Source organism: Python bivittatus, unplaced genomic scaffold, assembly GCF_059951505.1.
Source record: "Python bivittatus isolate LINGU-HERP-01145 unplaced genomic scaffold, Pbiv_v1 ctg000570_np1212, whole genome shotgun sequence".
NCBI lineage: Eukaryota > Metazoa > Chordata > Lepidosauria > Squamata > Pythonidae > Python > Python bivittatus.
The window spans coordinates 15,490,577-15,512,007 of record NW_028277097.1 but is presented as its reverse complement, the minus strand read 5'-3'; the positions used below and the strand labels follow the sequence as shown (position 1 = coordinate 15,512,007).

The 21,431-nt window shown below is 40.4% G+C and overlaps 1 protein-coding gene across 3 annotated transcripts in view; it reads right to left on the bottom strand.

Moving 5' to 3' along the window:
* The window catches only part of MYO5B (myosin VB), a 253,937-nt gene that overhangs the window by 69,463 nt on the left and 163,043 nt on the right, over positions 1 to 21,431 (bottom strand). For all 3 annotated transcript variants that reach the window (XM_088152666.1, XM_088152667.1, XM_088152668.1), the window contains exons 18-19: positions 2,505 to 2,619; positions 1,136 to 1,347 (exon numbers count right to left, since the gene is read on the bottom strand). In XM_088152666.1, the coding sequence (XP_088008792.1) occupies positions 1,136 to 1,347; positions 2,505 to 2,619 (327 nt within the window). The remainder of the gene's footprint in view (positions 1 to 1,135; positions 1,348 to 2,504; positions 2,620 to 21,431) is intronic.

Here is a 21,431-nt window from a genome sequence, read left to right as displayed (position 1 = left end):
ATATAGTCATCGTAAAAAATTTATGTGCTTTTTTTGGAGTTCTTTCTTTTTATTCTTTTTTATATGTTTTGTGGTGGGGTTATTTTTAATATCTATTTTTTGGGTTAGGTGGAATCTTGAAAATAAATGCCTTGGAATGTAGCAAACTTGGGTTGGAACCACATCACTACATTTTGGATTGTAATTGAAAAACCAAGGTTGAGCCTTGCAAACTACAGCACCTCTTGTTTGCATCTTCCTAAAGTTATGATATATGGTCATGGGATAGGCTAGGATCCTATGGAAATTACTGTTAACCTAACAGTAAAGTAAGTGATGGGGAATTCTGGGAGTTGAAGTCCACACATCTTCAAGCTGCCAAGGTTGAGAAACATTGCTTTATATAATGTCCTGTGGCCAAATTCATCTAGAAAGATTAAACATATCAGTTCTAAGAAGCAACACAGAACTGTTATGTTGTGGCTACCAAACTGAGTGTCCAATATACTCACCCTTTCTGCGTTGTGTGTGTGTGAGTGTTGACAGCAGAATTTTCCCAATGGGATTTAAACAGAGCAGTAGAATGGAGAAGCTGGCAGGAGCACCAATGTGTGCAATGCCCAGCTTTACTTTGGCTCTTTGCCAAACCTGTACCCCAGAGCATTTCCCTGCTTATGAATATGCCTGAGAAAACAGCAGAAGGATTTCCCTAGCATTCACAGTTCAGTATATGGTAGCTTTATTTAGTCAAGTGATCTGGATTACAGCCTACAATATTTTACCATGAAGAAGAAAAATCCTAGAAGAGTGGTTTAACAAGGGCAAGTGAGATGGTGGATTCCCTTTTACCAGATGTGTTCAAGGAAAGCTGGACAGGTATCGGTCAGGGTTGTTTTAATATATATATGTATTCCTGTATGAAGCAGAGGATTGGACTCAGTGGCTAAATGGTCCTTTAAGCTCTATTATATGATCTATAAAGTTCATATACCTAATTTTCAACCTTCCTAGGATAAAAAAAGAATGCATTTCTTTCATTGTTCCAAAGCTGCTGTATCCAACTTGACAGCTTTCCATATATACTGGGTCTATAACTCCCATATTTCTAGCAAGCAAATTTTCTTTGGAAAATGTTCACCTTATGCTTTATGCTTACCTGCGTGCCAGGTATCCTCGGGTGAACCTCTGGATTTTCATCGTCGCCTCCCTCGTTTTCCTGTACTTCCCCCTCTGCAACCAGCCACGCACTGTCTTCTGTATCATAATGGTGGCAGCCCGGAACTTATCTGCCCGCAGTTTCTCCAAGTATGCCACCTGGCCAGCGCGGAAAAAGATCTTTGTCCGTCCAAACTGAAACTGGTCAGGATCCTTTGGGAAAGTATAAAAGGAAAATTGAAGGTTTTTAAAATGCTTATATTGCTCCCCTTCCCTCTCTCTCCCTTTCTTCCCTCCTTCCTTCCTTCCTTCCTTCCCTCCCTCTGTCCTTCCCCTCCCAGAAGCTGGAAGAATTCTTCTACCTGAGATTTTCAATGCACTTTAATGTTTTTATCAGTCATTCCTTACTTAGACTTAGGGTAATGGATCAGTTACATTAGCCTTAAAGAGAATCTTAAACTTAGTTCACACTAAGTTCAAGCCATAATAAGAGGACAGCTGTGTTAGTTTATGGTGGCAAAAAACAGGAGTCTGGTAGCACCTTTTTTAGCTCACAAATTTGAAGTCAGCTGTAGTTCACGAAAGCTTATGTCTTTTAATAAAATTTGTCATCAGTACAGGTGTTACCAGAACCCTGATTTTTTGCCTCTAAGCTGCAATGTGATCGGATTTTAATTTAGCATGTGTGAATCTCACAACTGTGGTTTATTCAGTTAACCATACCAATGCTTAGTGCAATGTGTGACCTAATCTGAGTGTTTCGCTTGACTGAATCAAATACAAATTAAATATCATAGGATAAATATGATGTATCCAAGCTGGCACTTAATGAAGTATGATTAAAAAAGGAACATGATGACAGCCAAATAATTGTTCAGTAAGGGGTAAAATTCAGCTATTCTAAAATGGTCCTTCCAGACAAATCAATAATTCCATTGATCCTGTCACCCTTACTCTTTCCCATTCTTCGGACAAAGAAGTTACAACAAAATGTTGACAGAATTACAAAGATTTTTCAGGTCTTTGGACTACAGGTAGTCCTCATTTAGCAATCACAATTGGGACTGGCAACTCAGTCATTAAGCGAAGTGGCTGCTAAGTGAAACCACAACTGTGCTTATGATCTTAATTCAGCTTTCCTTTGCTTTACAGACCTGCAAAGGTCATAAATGTGAGGAATGGTCACAAAGTTACTTTTTCATCACCACTGTAACTGCAAATGGTTGCTAAATGAGGCAGTCGCTAAACAAGGACTACCTGTATAGTTAAATGGAGAAGTAGAATTATGGATTTGGGACTGAAGTGATGCTGGCTTTTCTACCAAAGTACTGATTGATCGATCGACTGATAACATTACTCTGACATCTTACCTTAATTAGGCTTTCCAATAACATTTTACAGATCAGTGTCTTATCCTTCTTTTTCGAAATACTTTTGTTTTTCATAAGCACTCGATACCGATTCAAGAAGTCATGGTAGGTCCACCTGAAGAAGAAGCATAACATTATAATATACCAGGAAATGGTGCAGAGAAGCTAAAGCAAAGAGATGAGTGGTGAGGTCCTGCGGCCTCCTTTGACGGTGAGGGCTGAAAACTGCATCACATGCCCTAAGAGGTATCTATTAATTTGGAATTTTTTTATAGTTGCCTATCTTAAGTACATCACTCTGGGTAGCAAACGATACTTATAAAGACAATATAAAAACCCATAACCCGCTAAAATAATACAGTCTAAGGAAAAAACAAGTAAGAACTGAGGCACCACGTAACACTTTCATAAGACACCCAGAGACAGATTGGGCTCCCCTAACATCCTGGCTTAACAGCCTTCTGGAGGACTAGGAGGGTGGTGGCCCTCTACATCTCAGAGGGAGGCTGTTCCATAGGGCAGGCTATTTGCAGGAGTGGCTTTCCCTTACTGTTTTCCACCTGCCCCATCAGTCCTTCTAAAGGGGATGTTCCAGGTCCCATCTATCAGGGAAGATCATCTGACAGGACCCAGGAAACGGGCCTTTTCTGTGTAGCACCTGCTCACTGAAACACCTATCCGCCCCCAAGATCCAGTTGGACTTTCATAATGCCTTAAGAACATAGCCATTTTCCTGGGCATGGCAGCCAGGTTAACTGAAATGCCATTTGCTGACAATCATTATCCTCATACATATGCATAAATTTACAGTGGTGCTTAGACCGTTGTGAAGCCTTCTGAATTTTCACCTATGTTTGCCACATCCAAAGATGTAGCTTTGGATCATTTCCCTCAATAAATCCATGAACATGTATCACGTTTTTGACTCCTTTGCTTAACTGGGTTCTCTTCATCTAGTTTTAGGACTTGTGTGGAGAACAGATCACATGTTAGGTGATATTTATGCAAAAATGTTGAAAATGCAAAAGGATTCAAAAACTTTTAAGCACCACTCTGTGTGTGTGTGTGTGTGTTGCATATAATTGCCGAACTGTGTCTGAGTTTTTAATCCTATGTTAACCACCTAGAGTCCCCGTCATGAGGTAGCCTTATAAATTGATTAAATAAATTTTAAAAATAGGTATTATGCAGGTTTTTTTCTTAAAAAAAAAAAAACACTGTCCCAGATGGAAGCATCAAACCCTGCCTACTGTGGGAATGCCCCCCTTTTGATGATCACCCCAACGCCACTATCATCCTCAGTTTCTCCAGAGCACATGGACTCAGTCTCTGAAATAGGAAGATGGAATCGACTGCAGGATATTAAAGACCACCGCCATTCTTACGAAGTATAAGCCGCTCAACGTTGTTATCGGTTGGAACATCGTGTGAGTCTTCGTAAATAATAAGTGGATAATGATAAATAAATGTAAGCCCCGGTATACAGCTTGAATGCCCAAATAGGGATATAGATATGGTGATCCTATTTTCTTGGTAAAAATAAAGGACAAATCTGAAAAAGGGGCACATCTGAAGGAAGTTGACAAGCACAAACATTTTAATTGTTTATGTTTATAGCTTTGCTTTACAAAGGAAAATTCAAGAGCAAAACCAAGAAAAGCTTGCATCTTCTAATAAAAACATCTAAAATCAAACAGTAAGTTTATTTCAAAAAGGCAATTCAATTTCTGAATTTTTCACATGAATGTGAAAGACTAGGCATTACGCGGTGCCACTTAAAATGGTGTATTTTATTTGCAGGGTAAACATTTTATAAATGTATTTATTTATAAATAAGTAACTAAGAGTGAAATGGCCAAGATAAAGGACAAAAGTAAGTTTTTGAACAAGAAATAAATCTAAAGGACAAATTTCAGAAATAAAGGACCATCACTGTACCTATTAAGGCACCAGGTTTTGTCCCAGCTCAAGCATTTGTTCTTCAGCGTTTGGATTTACCTTGTTTTTTTGACAGTCGGTATTCCAAACCTGACTACTGAATATTAACACATTAAAATAAAGGGATTTGATTTTTTCTGATGAAAAACAGGCAGAGCTGCTCTTACAAACAAGCAAACAGGGAGGAGGAAAGGAGTTTGCAGGTTATTCAGCCACTAAATGAAAAAGGTAAACAAATGAGGCGTAAAGCACCAAACTTAATTCAATGACTGAACTGTAGAATTCCTTTATGCATAAATCCAGAAGAAACAGCCCCATCAACACCTCCTTGCTGAGCAACAGTAGGGCCTTTTCAACCAGTGCTTCTGCCACAGAAATGTGGCCCGTTCTGTGGTCTTTGTAAACTTTTAGTTCCTGATTAAATATTTAAATTAAATATTTGGCTAAAAAAAACTGGGCGGCAGTGCCAAGCCTCAGGCAGAGGGTGTCAAACCTCCCATCCAAAGAGATGGGTGGAACAATATTTTACTACTTGGAGGAAACGTCTCCTGCCACTGTATTTAGATTTAGAGCTTGCAGACTGGATTCTGAAATTGGCTCTTTGTCTGCCAAGGTTTAGCCCACTGCAAATTAAAGCCTCTGAGTTATGGACCCCTCAGAATGAAGGGTGTCTGGGACCGCCAACTGCTGTTGTAATTAAGTGCTGCAAAGGAGAGAAAAAGAAAAGAAAACGTAGGGAGAACTTCAAAGTCTGTAGGACTGCTAAAAATTGGATAAGGCAACGGCCTTTACAGCCTTTTGCAAAGCTTAGGACCCATATTTTGGCAAAATCCGAAAAGAATAATCATATTGTACCTCCTTTCACAGACACTCAGTGATTTCCCTTAAATGCCAAGAAGACAACCCCCCCCCCAAAACTGCAAAACCTAGACCTCATCTCCAGAAATTTTCAGAGATAAAGATGGGATCAATTCATTTTCCCAGCTGAATCTGGCTGCTTCCATCAGGTCTTTGAAAAGCAACAAACCACGTAGCTACTTGCTTGGGAGAAGAACCTAGTCACTCCTACCTGCCCCAACTCTGAGGGCTCTGCCTTGGGGGTCTTTCCACCCTCTTTGTTCTCCCCACAGAAACTGGGAGGCCACTGTTGTATAGTGACTGCTAAAGATTTCTCTTCACTCAAGCTTTTCCTGCATGAATGTTTCTTGTGAATAGTCCTCCCTGCACCCTTTAACAAATATTCTTTACTGAATGCTCTATGTGCTGCTTTGAAATGACTTGGACGCAGGTATGAAAATGGATTTTTTAAGATTGGAATACTTTACAGGCTGCCTCACATTTTCCAAACTAAACTGCAGTGCCAACAAGGCCCCTGGATTTTCTTTTTCTTCTTTTGCATTCTAAACTGAATGTCTGCAGTCAAAATAACCTGTTCTGATTATTCGTATACAGTGGTACCTCGGGATACGAACTTGCCTCTACTTATGAACCGGATCCGCAGCCATTTTCCCTGCTGCCACGTGGTCGCGGCTTCCTGTGGGTGAGGTCGCGGTAGCAAGGAGACGTTCGGTGAGGCTTGTGGTGTGTTTTGCGGTGTTTTGCGAAGGTTTTTGGTGTGCGTGTTAGCATAGCTCCAAAGAAAATGCAGAGCAGGCTTGGCGGGAGTAAGGCTCTGAAGAGAAAATTGCCTCGGGTTGCGACCAAATTCGGGCGGAGGGCGGCACGGATTAACCGGATTTACATTGAACCCTATGGGGAAATTTGCCTCGGGTTGCGACCAAATTCGGAGGGCGGAACGGATTAACCTTATTTACATTGAACCTTATGGGAAACTTTACCTCGACTTGAGACCAACTCGAGTTGCAACCAGAGTCACGGAACGGATTAAGTTCGTATCCCGAGGTACCACTGTATTTTGCACACCTCTGTTGTTTGTAAAGGAATTGCAGGGATTAGAAGTGAAGAGAAAACCGGGAAACAGACCTTGCCGTTGTCAATATTTAAAGATATCCTGGCTTGGTTCACACAACACACTTCTCTAGGTCAAAGTCTAGCAGCTGCATTCACTCAACACACTAAACTTGGTTAATCTGAACCCTGGTTTGTTTTCACTGTTTTGTCTAGATGGCTTAGAGTATTCTGCATACCCAGCCTACATTACTAGTTTATGGTTCAGGGTATTGTGCAAACTCAGAGCAAAGTTAGTACACTAACCAGATTAAGCATGTTGTGTGAATACAGGCAAGAGCAGAATGGATGATTGAATTGCAACTCAGGGATTCCATCATGTTTCCAAAGGAATTGCTACAGGCATCCCTAAACTGGAAGTTTAATTGGCTATAACTATTCTGCAGATATAGAGTCAAATGGAAAAACAGAGAAACAGAACTTAATTGAGATAACTGCACTGAAAATCGAAAACATTTGTTTCCCTAACATGCATTCAAACTCTCCTACTGAGATAGGGATGGGGAGAGGGAATAAAAAAAGTGCCAGAAAAAGGCACTTTCCTACCATAATGTTTGGGAATGTTAACTTGTGTCAAAGAAGGGTGCAAAATCAAAGAATACACAGGATAAAAAAGGAGGAGAAAGGGGAAAGAGACTTTCCACAATGGGATTTCCCACCTATAAAGATAAGTAGTTTAAAGATAGAATAATAATAATGAAAAAATAGCTCTATGTATACTCTTTGGAAACCTATGTATTGGCCATCTTTATTTGGCTTGATATAACAAAGCCATATCCATCCATCCATCCATCCATCCATCCATCCATCCATCCATCCAACCATCCATCCATCCATCCGCCAATTAGGGATTCCTGGTGATTTACAGTACTTCTTCACTCAACAAATTATTACTTTCTGAAATCTGCAGGCATGAGATGCAGCAGTGGTGCATCAGCAACTTAAACAGAGGCCCCAGATGCAGGGGTAGCATACTACAGAATGTGGACAATAGGACCGATGTCCAATTCCAGTTCATGAAAATCATGGGGATCAATGGCTATTAGCCTTGATGGCAATGGGACTGCCTCTGAAGGCCATCTGCTGGAAGGCTAGGGGGCTTCCTTGTGCAGTTGGTTGACCTTTGTGAGAACAAACAGCTTGACAAGATGGGCCAGCAGGGCACTGTTTATGCTCTATGTTAGGCATCTATCAAAGATCACTCCACAAAAGAGGACTAGATGGAGCCTTGGTTCTCCATAGGTGTCACTTCAGAGTAAACAGGTATAGGATCAACAATTAAGTCATCCTTTATTTATTTATATGGGGTAGAGTATACAGGTGCACAAGCAATAGTGCAGAAGCAAAACCTGTAGCAATACCCAACCATCCCCAATGATTCTAGCCAACATATACTACATTCCATCATTTCCATCCACTCTTCCTGGGCACTTATGGATCACTTGGCATCCCTCATGCATCCTGACAATGAAACCAGGTGTTGCAACTCATCTGGAGAATGCTGGCTTGGGAAAGGTTGGTCTATTTCAGCAAGCTGCAACTACAGCATGGGAAAAATGTTTTGTTAGTAAAGTTAGTAGAGTGTGTTTACAAAACCTCAGTATTTTAAATAAAATCTTTCTTTTTTTTACCAATAGTTTAAAAAAGGAAAAAATAAAGTTTAATTGATAGCTGAGTTAATTTATGAACCCTGCTTTCTTAAAAGGGACCATAAGGCAGCTGAAGGCCCATTATGAAAAATCATTGTGCAGAGAGGACTGCTGGTGGAAAAACATTTCAATTATGTATGTGCACTGTCTGCAAAAGTGTAGCAGCTGTGATTTTTATGACAAACTGGTGGAAGGCTGAGGTATCAGGCAGATAGCTCTGATGAACTAAAGATGCACAAATGAGAAGTTAGGATCACTTGAACCTAGGCCACTCCTAGTTAGATGAGATTATATATAATGGTTGAAGTGAAAGTGAATTTGATAAGAAAAGCAAGCCATCACAGTCAGACATGATATATGATGAAAGAAGGTTCAAGATTTTTATAACTGCTATTGTGGAAATTGATGCTAAGATTTTAATGCATCAAATAGCTGTGACATTTGTCACATTTACCTGGGCCAGATACCCTCGATTCTGTGCTATGAAAAATCTAAAAATTATAATCTGTAAATCACAAAAACATTGACTTTGGGAAAAACATTTCATTCTGCAACTTCCCCTATTCAACATCAGGTTTTGATTGGCTGCTTTTAAGAATAAAAGTAACTTCTTTGACACACTCAGGAAAGCAACATTTTGCACCCAATACCAGGTTCTATATTTTTCCCATATTCCTGTGGAACTGCACCTACAAAATAGGGTGCAACTACAAAATGTAATTGCTGATGTTTCAGCAGTCAGTTATACCCCCAAATTGCATTTCCTTAGAGTATATAATAAGTAATGCATCATTTCTGGAAGTAGAGCAACTTTACCTAGGATAAACCTGAAAGGATAGCTAGAAATGAACAGGCTGGGTAGCAATAGAAAAGGGTAAACTGAGATAATTTGGAGAAATGTTTCATATCCCGGTCTCCCACAATGCCCAGTCCAAATTTTTAAAACTTTCAAATCAACTCTAAAAATAATACACAAAATGCTAAGCTCTGATTCAAATTCAAAGGGGCAGTCACCCTATATTTATCTGGATTTTTCATTTCGCCCAAATTAATCCATTCATGCTTTTGTTAGGCTTCCCCAAATTCCACAGTGCAAACTTAATCCACTTTAAACCATCTGCCATCAATATGGCTCAGACTTTCCTTATCAACAAAAAGCTGGAGATAAACTCACACTGATTGGGGAGGTAGGAGGAGAGAAAATAGACTCTGATCTCTCATGCAGATACTGCTCCTTGCTTCTTGCCAAGATGCAATACGCGAAAGGCTATTAGCTGGCTTTACTCTTTTGGAAAGACACAGAAAGGCTGCATTGCAGAACCGCTCTACAGAATATTGTAACGTAGTGAGAAACTAACTCTTGTGATAGAGCAGGTGACAAATTTTATAAGCTAGTAGGCTGAGGAGCAAACAGTTTTGCAAATTATAAGCAGAAATTTGGAACTCAAGGGATGCAAACATTGACACATACATGCAGACGCCAGACATAGTGTTTGGAATCATGTCACACAAGTGGGTAGGAATTCTTAAAATAAATACTGTCATTTCCTCTTGATTCTGGAAAAGCCTTGTTTCCCCTCCATTCCCACCAGGATGAGGTTTCCTCCCCCGAAGATTTGAACAACCCCCACCCTACTGGTGCTTCAAAGGGCCCTGAAGATGTGGTTCTTCACCCAAGCCTTTGGCGAGCATGATTGACATTACTTTCCTTCCTTCCTTCCTTCCTTCCTTCCTTCCTTCCTTCCTTCCTTCCTTCCTTCCTTCCTTCCTTCCTTCCTTCCTTCCTTCCTTCCTTCCCTCCCTCCCTCCCTCCCGGGTTAGTTTTCCCTGCCATCTTTATTCCTTTTGATTTGTGCTATTTTCTTGTTTTTAAACATTTTTAACAGTTTGTAAACCGTTCAGAGTAGCTGGGAGTCAAGCAGATCATTATTTCAGGAGGAGGAGGAGGAGGAGGAGGAGGAGGAGGAGACACACAACCTATTCTCCTCTGTCCATTTCTTATCAGGAAGCTACACTTTGTACCTGCACTTCCTTTAGCCAGTTCTTTTGAGATTTACACCCTGCCAGTTAATTGACTTAACCTTTCCTAGACCACAAATGTAATCATGATCCACTCCTTTTATTATTATGATACAATTACATCTTTGTCCAAGAAATGTATATAAATCACCTTTGGACTCTGTACTATTATAACTAAGAAAGAGTTAAAGAAAGAGTTGCATAAAATAAACTGAGTTTACTCCATAGTTGTACTTCTGATGCTTTAAACTTTTTTTTCCCCGTAACACTGGTTTGGAATCAGCTTCCTACTCCAACATTCATTAATTTGGGAAAGGCTGCTTTAAACAAAAAAGCGGATTCTTTTGCTGTTTTTTAGGGATGAGTACTTATGGGTTTTTCCCCCCCTTTTAAGTTATCTTCTGCTCTTGTACAACAGTCCAAACTGAATCTGGCCTTTTCAGTTTGCATCAAATAAGATGCAGCAATGCAATTATTTCAAGAGACAAGAAAATCACCACGAACCCCTGGGGTAAAGATTCCTACAAAACTAGTGTTAAACATTTTAAATTCCTCCATTATAGCTGGAAAGCTTAACACTGAATTTGCACTGCAGTTCTTGAAAAAAAAACTTCAGTCTTTTTTTTTTTTAAAGCCATATCACATGCACACCAAATGGCTATGAGGAAGGCCGACATCCCCAAATGAGCGTTTGCTGTTCTTCGTGTCCCCATGCAGGAAAACAGAAGACTTTCTCTAATGTTTCAGCTTCAATGAAGGATAGCAATGTATCAAAGTGTGATCTAGTTTGCTCCTCCCATAGCTACACTTCGTGATTTGGTATTTAGAATAGCTTGGCTTTCATTTTTTATGCTCCGCTGGTTTTACTGTGTTTTTGATGTTTATTTGTTTATTTGTCACATTTATATAGCTGCCCATCTCTCACAAAGCGACTCTGGGCGGTGTACAACAATTTATGTTTATTTTGTGTTATCTTTTCATTTTTAGGTGTTGGATGCTGACATAGCTTTTATAAGCACTTTACAAATATAAATAATGACATATTGATATAGAAGAAGAGAGAGAGAGAGAGAGAGAGAGAGAATAGTAATATCAAGAATTGTACTAATAATAAAGGAAATGGATTATCTGAATCCCTTGCAGATTGAGGCCTGGACATGGGACAGAAACAGCACTGATCATTCAAGTGCGGTGTTTTTCAAACTTTATAGTCAGAAAGCTCAGAATTGTGACTGTGATTCTCCACAATGCTTGTGTTGTAATTCCTGAGCTCAGACTTTCTCTAGAGTCCCTTTGAGAAGACAGTAGTCTTAAGTAGTCTTAAGTCTTGCTTGTGATTTAATCATCCTTTTCTGCTGCCTGGGAAATTCTGGGAGTATCACTTTTGTTAAAGGAACAGCTGAAACAGCAACTTTCCATTTCTCCTCCCATGCTGGGAAGTTCAGTGGAGCTCAGAAAGAACAAAACAACCACAACTGAGATACATGGCTTTCTGTACACAAAACTATGTCCTGAAACAACAGATGTGGAAGGATTCCATTACCACAGCAGCTTGGTTACATGTCCTGCTAGGACTCAATGTTTCCTCTTAAAAACAAAATAGTGTATTACACAAAGATGATTTGCCTGATATGCTAAATCAGGGTGGAGGCAACTGGTTGCTGTTCAGAGTCTTTGCACTTCAACTTCTATCTATTCCTGCCAACATAACTAACGGCAAGGAATTGTGACAACGTTGTAGTCCAGAAGATCTGGAAGTGACCGCTTAATTCATTCTATGCTAATCACAGGTGATGTAAGGATGGCTTGTAGCAGGTCCTGGGGCTCACAGGCACTCTCTCCTTGCTGGACAACAGAGGCAGGGGGAGCATCCTAAAGTTAAACAATAATTTAGTAACATGTCTGAACTCTACTACAGTAAACCCAGGAATATCAGGTATCTGGAAATTGAGAAAAGCCATCTTTTTCTGCACTAGGACATTGATTTAATCCTGATATTGTCTGAAGCTGCAACCATTTCACAGCACCATATTGGTCACCTGTCACCATGCCCTAGTTCTTAATCGCTTGCCAAGCAAATTTAGAGTGGAAGAAGGACAAGGTCTCAACTCCAGCAGAACCAGGAACTCTCAAGACCGTGAACAGTTCACTGCAAGAGGTGGTAAGCTGCATTAGCTCTCAGCAAGAAAGCTAATTGTTCTAGCACTACTATGTGGCCAAAAGACAGATTTAGAAGGCAAGAAGGGTTAGGCAATTCCTTCTCTGTATTGTGCTTGCTGTTGACTCCAGATTTAGCAGCCCTTCTGAAAATCTCAAGAACTTACAGAGTTGAGGAACCACAAAGGCTACGAAGGGTCATCCATCGTGTCTCTGCTATCAGAAAATAGGAGATCTACATCCTCAGGCTGCAATTGGACAAAAGGAAATGTGGAGGACTTCCTTTGGATGTGAATGCTACAGGATTGATTATACTCACAATCTTAGGGGACACGAACTAAGGGACTTTGGGATTGGTGTATTGGAACTTCCTTAAGCCTAAACTCCTCTTTAATGCCAATGCTGTGGGAAAGAAGTGGCAGAGGAGTGCAGTTTAGGTGAGAAAAGGCAACACAATCCAGATGTGAGAGTTGCAGGAAGAAAATGTTTCAAAGAGGCTTTGCCTTAATTAACTTACTCTAAATCTGGCTGGGAATTTACTCTTACAGTTTTCCAGGCTATGTTTTTACCCCAGACTAGCACTAAAGATGCCTTTCTGAAATCCACGACATTCTTGCTTCCCTGGTGTTTCCAGCTATTTGGGGCCCGATAATTGCAGAAGCTCGTAAAAACTTCCACTTTTAGGAGGGCAAATTGGCTTGTAATAAGGTGTCTTACTAATCTCTCTTGTACTTGAATTCCTTTTTACTGTTGCTGTACTTGGCTGTTTCTGCAGCTGGTTCAGTGTTTGCTGTCAATTTTTAATGGTTTCATGTGTACTATTAAGCTACTTTGATCTCTTTGCAGGAAATGTGGAATGCAAATGTTATGAATAATTGTCAAAGATTATTTCAGTTATACTGGTCACCAGATCCCCTTCCAAGTTATGTAAAATCTTGCTCGTGGGGAGGTGAACTGTATATACCATTCTGATAAGATTCTATATACAGGTAGTCCTCAGGTTACGACAGTAATTGGGACTGGAATTTCCATCGCTAAGCGATGCAGTAGTAAAGCACAATGTCACATGACCACATCGGCTAGCAATGGCAATCCCAGCAGTCCCAGTTGCCATCATAACCCCAGTACCATGCAGGTTGTTAAGTGAAGACCTTACGTGACTGCAGTGTGGGAAGAGGTGGGAGTCCCAGGCAACCAGGCCAGCAGGTGAGAGCTACGGACAGGTGGACAGGTGCTGCAGGCACTACAGAGTGTAGGCAGGCAAGAGGGTGCCACAGGTGGGTGCTACAGAGTGTGGGTGGGCACCACGGGCAGGCACTGTGGCGTGCAGGTAGGTAAGGTGGTGGGTGCTATGGAGCATGGGCAGGTACATGGATGCCACAGTGGGTACTATGGCGCACTGGCAAGTAAGTGCTATGGAGCGAGAGCAAGCACTACGAAGTGCAGGTGGGTGGGCAGCTGCCGTGTGTGGGCAGCTGCCACAGGCAGGCACTATGGAGCACTGGCAGGCCAAAAAAGCAGCAGGAGTGGGAACAACTTGTGACCTCCTGCCAGCTTTTCCATTGACTTTGCTTGTGAGAAGCCGGCAGGGAAGGTCACAAATGGTGATCATGTGAACGTGGGATGCTGCAACTGTCGTAACTGTGAGCTGCAATGGCCACAACTCTGAGGACCGGTCTTAAGTCCCCCTCATTCAGCACCATTGTAACTTTGAACAGTCACTGAACGAATGGTCATAACCTGAGGACTTCCTGCAACACCACTGAGATCAGACCTGGATGGCTCCTAAAAATAATGCACTGTATACAGTCATCTAAAGTGCAATGGTTGGTGAGTTCAATTCTTGGTAGAGACTTTGAACCCTATAGAAAAAAATCTGGCTATGTACATCTGATGAGTCCCAATAAGGATGAAACTGGTCACATACTGCTTCCTGGTGGTCAGCATAACTTAGAGTTATATTCATTCCTTTCCTGTGTGCAGATTCAAATTAAAGGCAAGTGGACGGTGTGGATGGGTCCATTAAATACTACTTTTCTGGGATTAAATAAGAACTCTATGAACAGAACAAACAGGTTGATGAAAAAGTTAAAAAAAAATCTTGGAAGAAAAAGGAGACAGTACAGAACAAATTACATTTCTGACTTGGGTAGTGCAGTCGCAGCTACTCCAGATCACAAGGACCCTGAAATACCAGAGCATCTTTTCATGTCTGAGCCTACAAGCAGTCAATCTCCGCAGGCAAAAATGGTGCACGGTGGGGGAGACCTTCATTAAGAAATTCTACTGACAGTATGAAGTGATCGAAGGCCACAGGGCAGCCGCACTTTGAAGCAAATTGGCTTGGAACGTGCCTATAAAAAGACTGCCCCATGATTACACTGAAGGCATCATTCTTACAAGCTGTCAAGTTTAAACTAGTAAATTTTCTCTAATATTTTGACAGGTTGCCATAAATATTACATAAAGGTCTTTCATTACTTTGAGAATAGCTCTGGGAACTCTGTTAAACAACTCCCAAAATTACAGAGGAAGGATGGAATTTCCTTTGCTGAACCTTATCATAAAGGTTTACTGTATGAAGTCTGAGAAAAAAATAAGATGATTAACAGCTTTCTATTTTGCTAGTCCAGTGGTGCAGGTGGAACTCCTCGTGAAATTCATAATAATCTAACCTGAATTATCTATATACTGCTTGGTACAACCTTCTGGCTGCATCACTGCTATCCAGAATCCTCCTGTTGCAGGCATCGAGGAAAAAAAACACCACTCTCCTTGGTCTGGAGATGCCTGAAGGACCATGCCTGGAGGACTTTCAACTCACATGAATCGGCCCTTTACATTTTACAATTTCTGGGCCGAGAGCCATACTTCAACTTTGAGGGGTATGCTGATGGCTACATTTCAAAAACTAGCAGTCAGGGCCAGGACAAAATGTAAGTTGGATTTAATTTACGTATCCTGAGTGTATGTCAGTACACTGCGTGTGCCTCCCAGTTGGCGATGTGTTAGCAAATCAGATGTTGCAAGAGCTAGGGACAGATGGAAACCAGCCTCCTGTGAAAAGGGAGGGAGACAGGCAGTCCATTACATAAGGCATGTACAGGAAAGAGGCACAAAAGGATCTGAATACTAGTTTGATGCATAAGGCTTGCTCTAGAGAGCCTAGCTTGCACTGACAGCACGAGCATGCTTGAGGTACAACTGGGTTTTGGTTATGTTTGGTTGGCTAAAATGTGCCCAAATGACTGTCTTTGCAATTAGCAGGGAATGCTGCATGTGGCACAGGTGCAGCTAACCCAGTCAACATCTTTTCTATATTACTAAAAAGCCTTGATGGACCAAAACCATGATTGGTGGTGGAAGTCAATATTAGGGATGTACAAAACATCTGCATGGAACAGTAAGCTTCCAGTGATCCATATCTATACTGAAATACATGTGCTTCACCCCACGTGCAGATGGAAACAGATGTGTTCTCAGCAGAAGATCGGGGGGGGAGGAAAGAGTGGGACAAAGCCAAAGACGTCCATATTGAGCTAAGGGGTGGTAGGGAAAGGAAGGTACTGGGAAAATGGTTAGCCATTGCTGATGTCCTTGTCTTCAAGAACAGCAATTCCAATAGTTCTCCTGCAAGGCCAGGGCTAATTTCTCTTAGCTGCTTTACTGGAAGCTCTTAGCTTTGAATAAAGCATAAGGACAGGTCAGGACTGCAGACAGACCAGTGCAGAGACCATGGGGGAAGGGAGGGGCAAGGCACACCAGCTTTTCCCTACCCACCCTGAAAAACCCCTCTTGATTTTGTTTCAGTCGAAGTATTTTGGGTTTTGGTCCCGCTGAGCTCCAGTCCACTTAAAATGATTTTGCAGAACTTCAAGGCACAACTTTGATTCCAGTTTGTAACAAAGCCCATTTTTCTGTTTTGTATACACCTTACTCAATATGGATGGGCTCAATCTGATGACAACCATGGCATATGGAGTATCACAACTTGAAATGTTAGAGGGATAACTGGTAAGGAGCATGAATTAACAAATGAATGAATGAAAGAAAAATAAATTGGTTCCATATCTGAGAAACTGAAAGAGAAAAAGTAAAAAAGGAAAGATGTAACAGATCTGAATGAAGTGACTTGATTTTGTGGATTGGAGTTGATGAATACATGAAGGAACTTGAACATGTAACCTTAAATGTGAATGAAAAGGTTAAAATATACTTTAGAAAGTATGCCCTGGTTTGCTAGGCTATTGTGGGATATAAAAGTAAGTATTCATCAGCTGGTAAAAGCCGCATAAAGTGAATGGTACGATCAGAAGAACCAGGGAATAGTTTGGGGAAAAACTCTGCGATATTCTGAATGGATGCAAATCCAGGGGAAAAAGTAATTCTATTTGGTGATATGAGCAGATAAGAACAAGACAAGTGATTATAGGAAAAATGACTGGGCCATTTGGAGAACGAGGATGAACAAGAATGATGATTGGTGAATTACCTGCTTAGCAAAAAAGTTTCACATCCATGATTTAATCATGATTGGCTTGATTGTTTATGATGAGAGAATTAGTGAATGGGACCACGGTGATAAGTTCTGAATAAAGAAGACAGCATTTTAAAATGGCAAGAATGGGCCTTGGGGAAAGGGGACATGGCAGAAAAGGAAAGAACTGAAAGAAAACAGAAGGGAAATAGAAAGCCTGAAGGGACAGAACGTATGAAAAAGTATCAGTAGATTAATCTCCCAACAGCATGAATGAGAAAAAAAAAAAAGACATGGAAGCTGCTTGCATCAGAGTGAAAAGAATTATATTACAGAATGCCATAACAGAAGCATGTCAGGTTACGGTAATGGGAAATACAAAAATGGATGCCTGACAGAATGAAAAAGTGAAAGAAGCTGATTGTGGATGAGAAAAAAATCATCAGGAAATTATTGCTGCAGAAAGAAAGAAAGACAGTTGCAAAAAAGTTAGAGAGCAAGGACTACCTAAGACTAAAAGAGGCAGGAAAAATGCAACTACTGTTCCCCTAACAGAGGGAAAGGTAGCAAAAGTGAATGCAAAAACAAGTGCATATATTTTTGTATGCAGATGATACCATGTTGCTAAGAAGCCAAACAATTTGCAGCAAATGTTAAACAGATTGTATGATGCAATGAAGAGAATGGATCTTAAAATTAATCCTTGCCAAGATAATTGTATTTGACAGAGTAAATGGAACAAGCAATTACACATTATATATAAACTATGAGAAATTAGAGCAATTTGATGAATCTGTGTACCATGATAGAGTGTTCACTGAAGATGGGAAAATGGATAGAGAAATGTTAGGACCGACACTGAATAGTATCTGGTCTTTGCAAGAAGTGCTTATCAAAAGCAGCAAAAATGGCTACGTATAAGAATATGCTTCTGTCTGCTTTGTCATAGGGAAATGAGAGTTAGGTATATCAGGAGAAATGTAAAAATAAGCTGCATGGACTGGATTACTTAAGCAGTGAGTATGGTAAAACAAGAATAAGTAGAGTCAAGAATGAACAGGGATGAATGAGTGAAAGTAATGTAAGTAGTATGTTAGCTAGGGAATTTGTATGCAGTTTATTGGCTGAGAGTCTGAATGGGTTTGTATTCAACAAATCTTAGATAAATTGTATGATGCCAGAAAGAGTATGCATCTGATCTTCAATGGATCAAAGACCAAGAGAGTTGTATTTGACAGGGAAAATAGATGAATGATTACAAGTTGTACATGGCAAAAAACCAGACTGAGTAGACGAATTTATGCAGCTTGATACAACATTTGTAAAGATGGGGAGAAGGATTGAAACATTTTAAGATATAAAAATGCTGGTCAAAAGATAGTAAATTATATATGGCCTGCTGCAAGAAATGAAAATGGTTGTGGATAATAGCAAGCTTCTGCCCACTTGGTTATATGCAAGTGAGAGAAAAGCATGTCTCAGAGAAGCTTAAAAGTACCATGGAGTCCTCTGAGCTTGGTTGTTTGCTTGCAGACGTTTCATTACCAAACTAGGTATCATCATCAGTGTTAGTGAGTGTGGGGTTTGCTACCTGTTTGTATGCACTAGCTTGCCCTGCCAGTTTTGGTGGGGGTGTGGTTTTCTCCTTGGTGGTTCCTTGATTATTTTATGCCTAATTGTTTGTCTGATGTTGATGCTACAGATATTCTCATCTGTTGAAAAGTATCTTGAATGCAGTGAATACAGAGTACTTACAAAATACTTGTCATAAAACAAGAAGAGATAGTGTTAAGAATGAATGGGTGATAAACAAATGTGGAGTGAATACAAAAGTGAGTGACCATTACAAAAACGGTAGGCTGAGATGGTTTCATCATACAGAGAGTATGAAGGAAATGAATGAATGAAATCCAAATTGCAAAAAAGGAAGAGTGAATGGGTCAAGAGGAAGGGCAAAACTAAGATAGTCATGGTTGAATTATGAGATCATAAAAAAGAGACGAGAAGTTTAAAGAACAAATGGAAGTAATGTCTGGATATGGTAAAAGAAAGGATAGATTGCAAAGAGAAGAGAAGAGAAGAGAAGAGAAGAGAAGAGAAGAGAAGAGAAGAGAAGAGAAGAGAAGAGAAGAGAAGAGAAGAGAAGAGAAGAGAAGAGAAGAGAAGAGAAGAGAAGAGAAGAGAAGACTTTATTGGCCAAGTATGAGACGTACAAGGAATTTGACTTCGGTGCAAAAAAATCTCTTGGTGTTTGCATAGCACCAGAAAATAAGGAATAATAAAAAGTAATAACAGTATATACTAAAACTATGCAATCAGAAGAGGAGAATTGGAGGAAGAATACTACTACGGCTATTGACTAACATATATTCATTTTTAAAAGGAGAAGCTATTGTCTAGCATGTATTGACATGTAACAGAGCATTATCAGTCACGTCTTGGCAATCATATCTTATCATGCAATGCCAGTCAGTTTGTCATGCTGCATTAATTAGGTGTTAGAAAGGTATGGTATTTTTATAATACATGGTGTGGATGTAAACTAATTTACTGTAGCTGTATCTTCTTTCCTTTATCATATACTGCTAATTTCTTTGCCTTATTACAGTATTTCATAAGCCTTTTCTATGTATTGCATAGCGTTGCTTGTCCTGAAAGGAAATATAGTTACGATATGTATGCATGTATTTAATTTACATTTAAGTTTACTTACATTTAATTAATAAGATTACTCTTCAGTGATGTATTTAATAGCTTTTCCCTTCAGTCATTTTAAAAATTGTGATTTGATTGCTATTGGTGATCTCTGGGGTGCCCCAAAGCTTTCAGGGGTCTGCACACTGTCCTGGAGTCTCACGGACTACTGAATATTTTTACCAGATACTACAATGGCAGTGTTGGCTGAGGAAGGCCCTGAGTTGGTACCACATTTATGGAGGCCATCTCCCTATCCTTTCTTAACCTGAACCTCTTTCCCCTGCTTGGGTTCATTATTATTAAGAGTAAAACAGACCATCCTGCTTATCATCTCCATCTCCTTTACTAAAATCCATTCCTTCAGTTATTAGAAAGCTCCAAATTTTGAGAAGAGTAGGTGACTCTAAATTTCTTTGCAATCTTCACTCTCTGCCAAGAAAAACAGGTGTTAAATTTGGTGCTGCCTAGTTCATTTTAGGCAGGTGTGATTAGCAGGGAGAGGTATAGTATGGCTCTCAGAAGAACTTCATGAGGCCAAAAGCTTAACTTCAAAAAGCAGCTGCAATACAGTTCTAGCTTCTAGTAGCTCTAGTAGCTCTTTCTTGCAGTCTGCTGCTTGGGGAGGGGAGGAAAATGATTAGATTTGTCAAAGAGAGGATGAAAACAAATGAGAGAGAAAAAAGGGAGGTCAGAACAGTGTGTGCAGACATGGTTACTAAAATTAGGTTTGTAACAGCAGAGACAGAAACTCTGGATTTTGGGAACTATCATGGCAAAATGTCACAGGTGAGTTCCCTCATCCTATTACATTCTTACTGAATTTATTCACTTGCTCCCAGTGAGCCTAGTCAGCCCAAGTGTCCAAAGGGAGATTACAAGGCAGGTAAGGAGGGAACTCACCTGGAGGGAAGCAAAAAGAGTAAGCAGTAAATTCAAGAGAATTTGGAAATCCACAAGAGGCCAGTGGGGGCCTAGCCATCCCAACCCTTAAGGTGTCCCACCCAAAAGCACTTGCAAGACAATTCAATCTGTCAAAATATTAAACATCACACATGAGAGTGCATTGTGAGTGGGAGAAATATATGCAAGGAAGGAAACTGGCTGAACTGCATGAACATCTAGAGACTCACAGAAAACAATATATAGCTTCTAATGCATGCTAACATTTGGGGGCAAGGCTTAAACCAAAGCACCAAGAGCAGTAGAGATGTTTGCTACCATCGAAGTAGCCTCAAGCTATTGCTGCAGAAAATAAAAGTACAGTGGTACCTCTAGTTACGAACTTAATCCGTTCCGTGACTCTGGTTGCAACTCGAGTTGGTCTCAAGTCGAGGTAAAGTTTCCCATAAGGTTCAATGTAAATACAGTTAATCCGTTCCGCCCTCCGAATTTGGTCGCACCATGAGGCAAATTTCCCCATAAGGTTAAATGTAAATACGGCTAATCCGCCCTCCAAATTTGGTCGCACCCCGAGGTAAATTTCCCCCATTAAGGTTCAATGTAAATATGGCTAAACAGTTCTGAAACATATGCATTTTATTTTTAAACCTCAAAAACCTTCCAAACGCCACAAAAATCTTCCAAACGCCACAAAACACACCACAAACCTCACCGAACGTCTCCTTGCTACCGCGATCTCGCTCACAGGAAGCCGCAACCGTGTGGCAGCAGGGAAAATGGCTGCGGATCCGGTTCGTAAGTAGAGGCGAGTTCGTAAGTAGAGGTAAATTTTTGGGGCCGGAGCTGATCGTATCTCGAAAATTTCGTAAGTAGGGGCGTTCGTAAGTAGAGGTACCACTGTAGTAGTTATGTTGACAAGAAAACACAATAACACCAGATAGGTACCCTTCCTGCAAATTATTTGCCTTTTTCATCTTCATCTCTGATATATTCTTGGAATGTGTGAAGTTCAACAAGACTTCAAATTTCTTTTGTCCATTGGAGATTGAAACAATAAGACGCAAACCCCAAACACACAAACTCTCTATCATTGCTCTTCCCAAAGGACAACACAGCAAAATA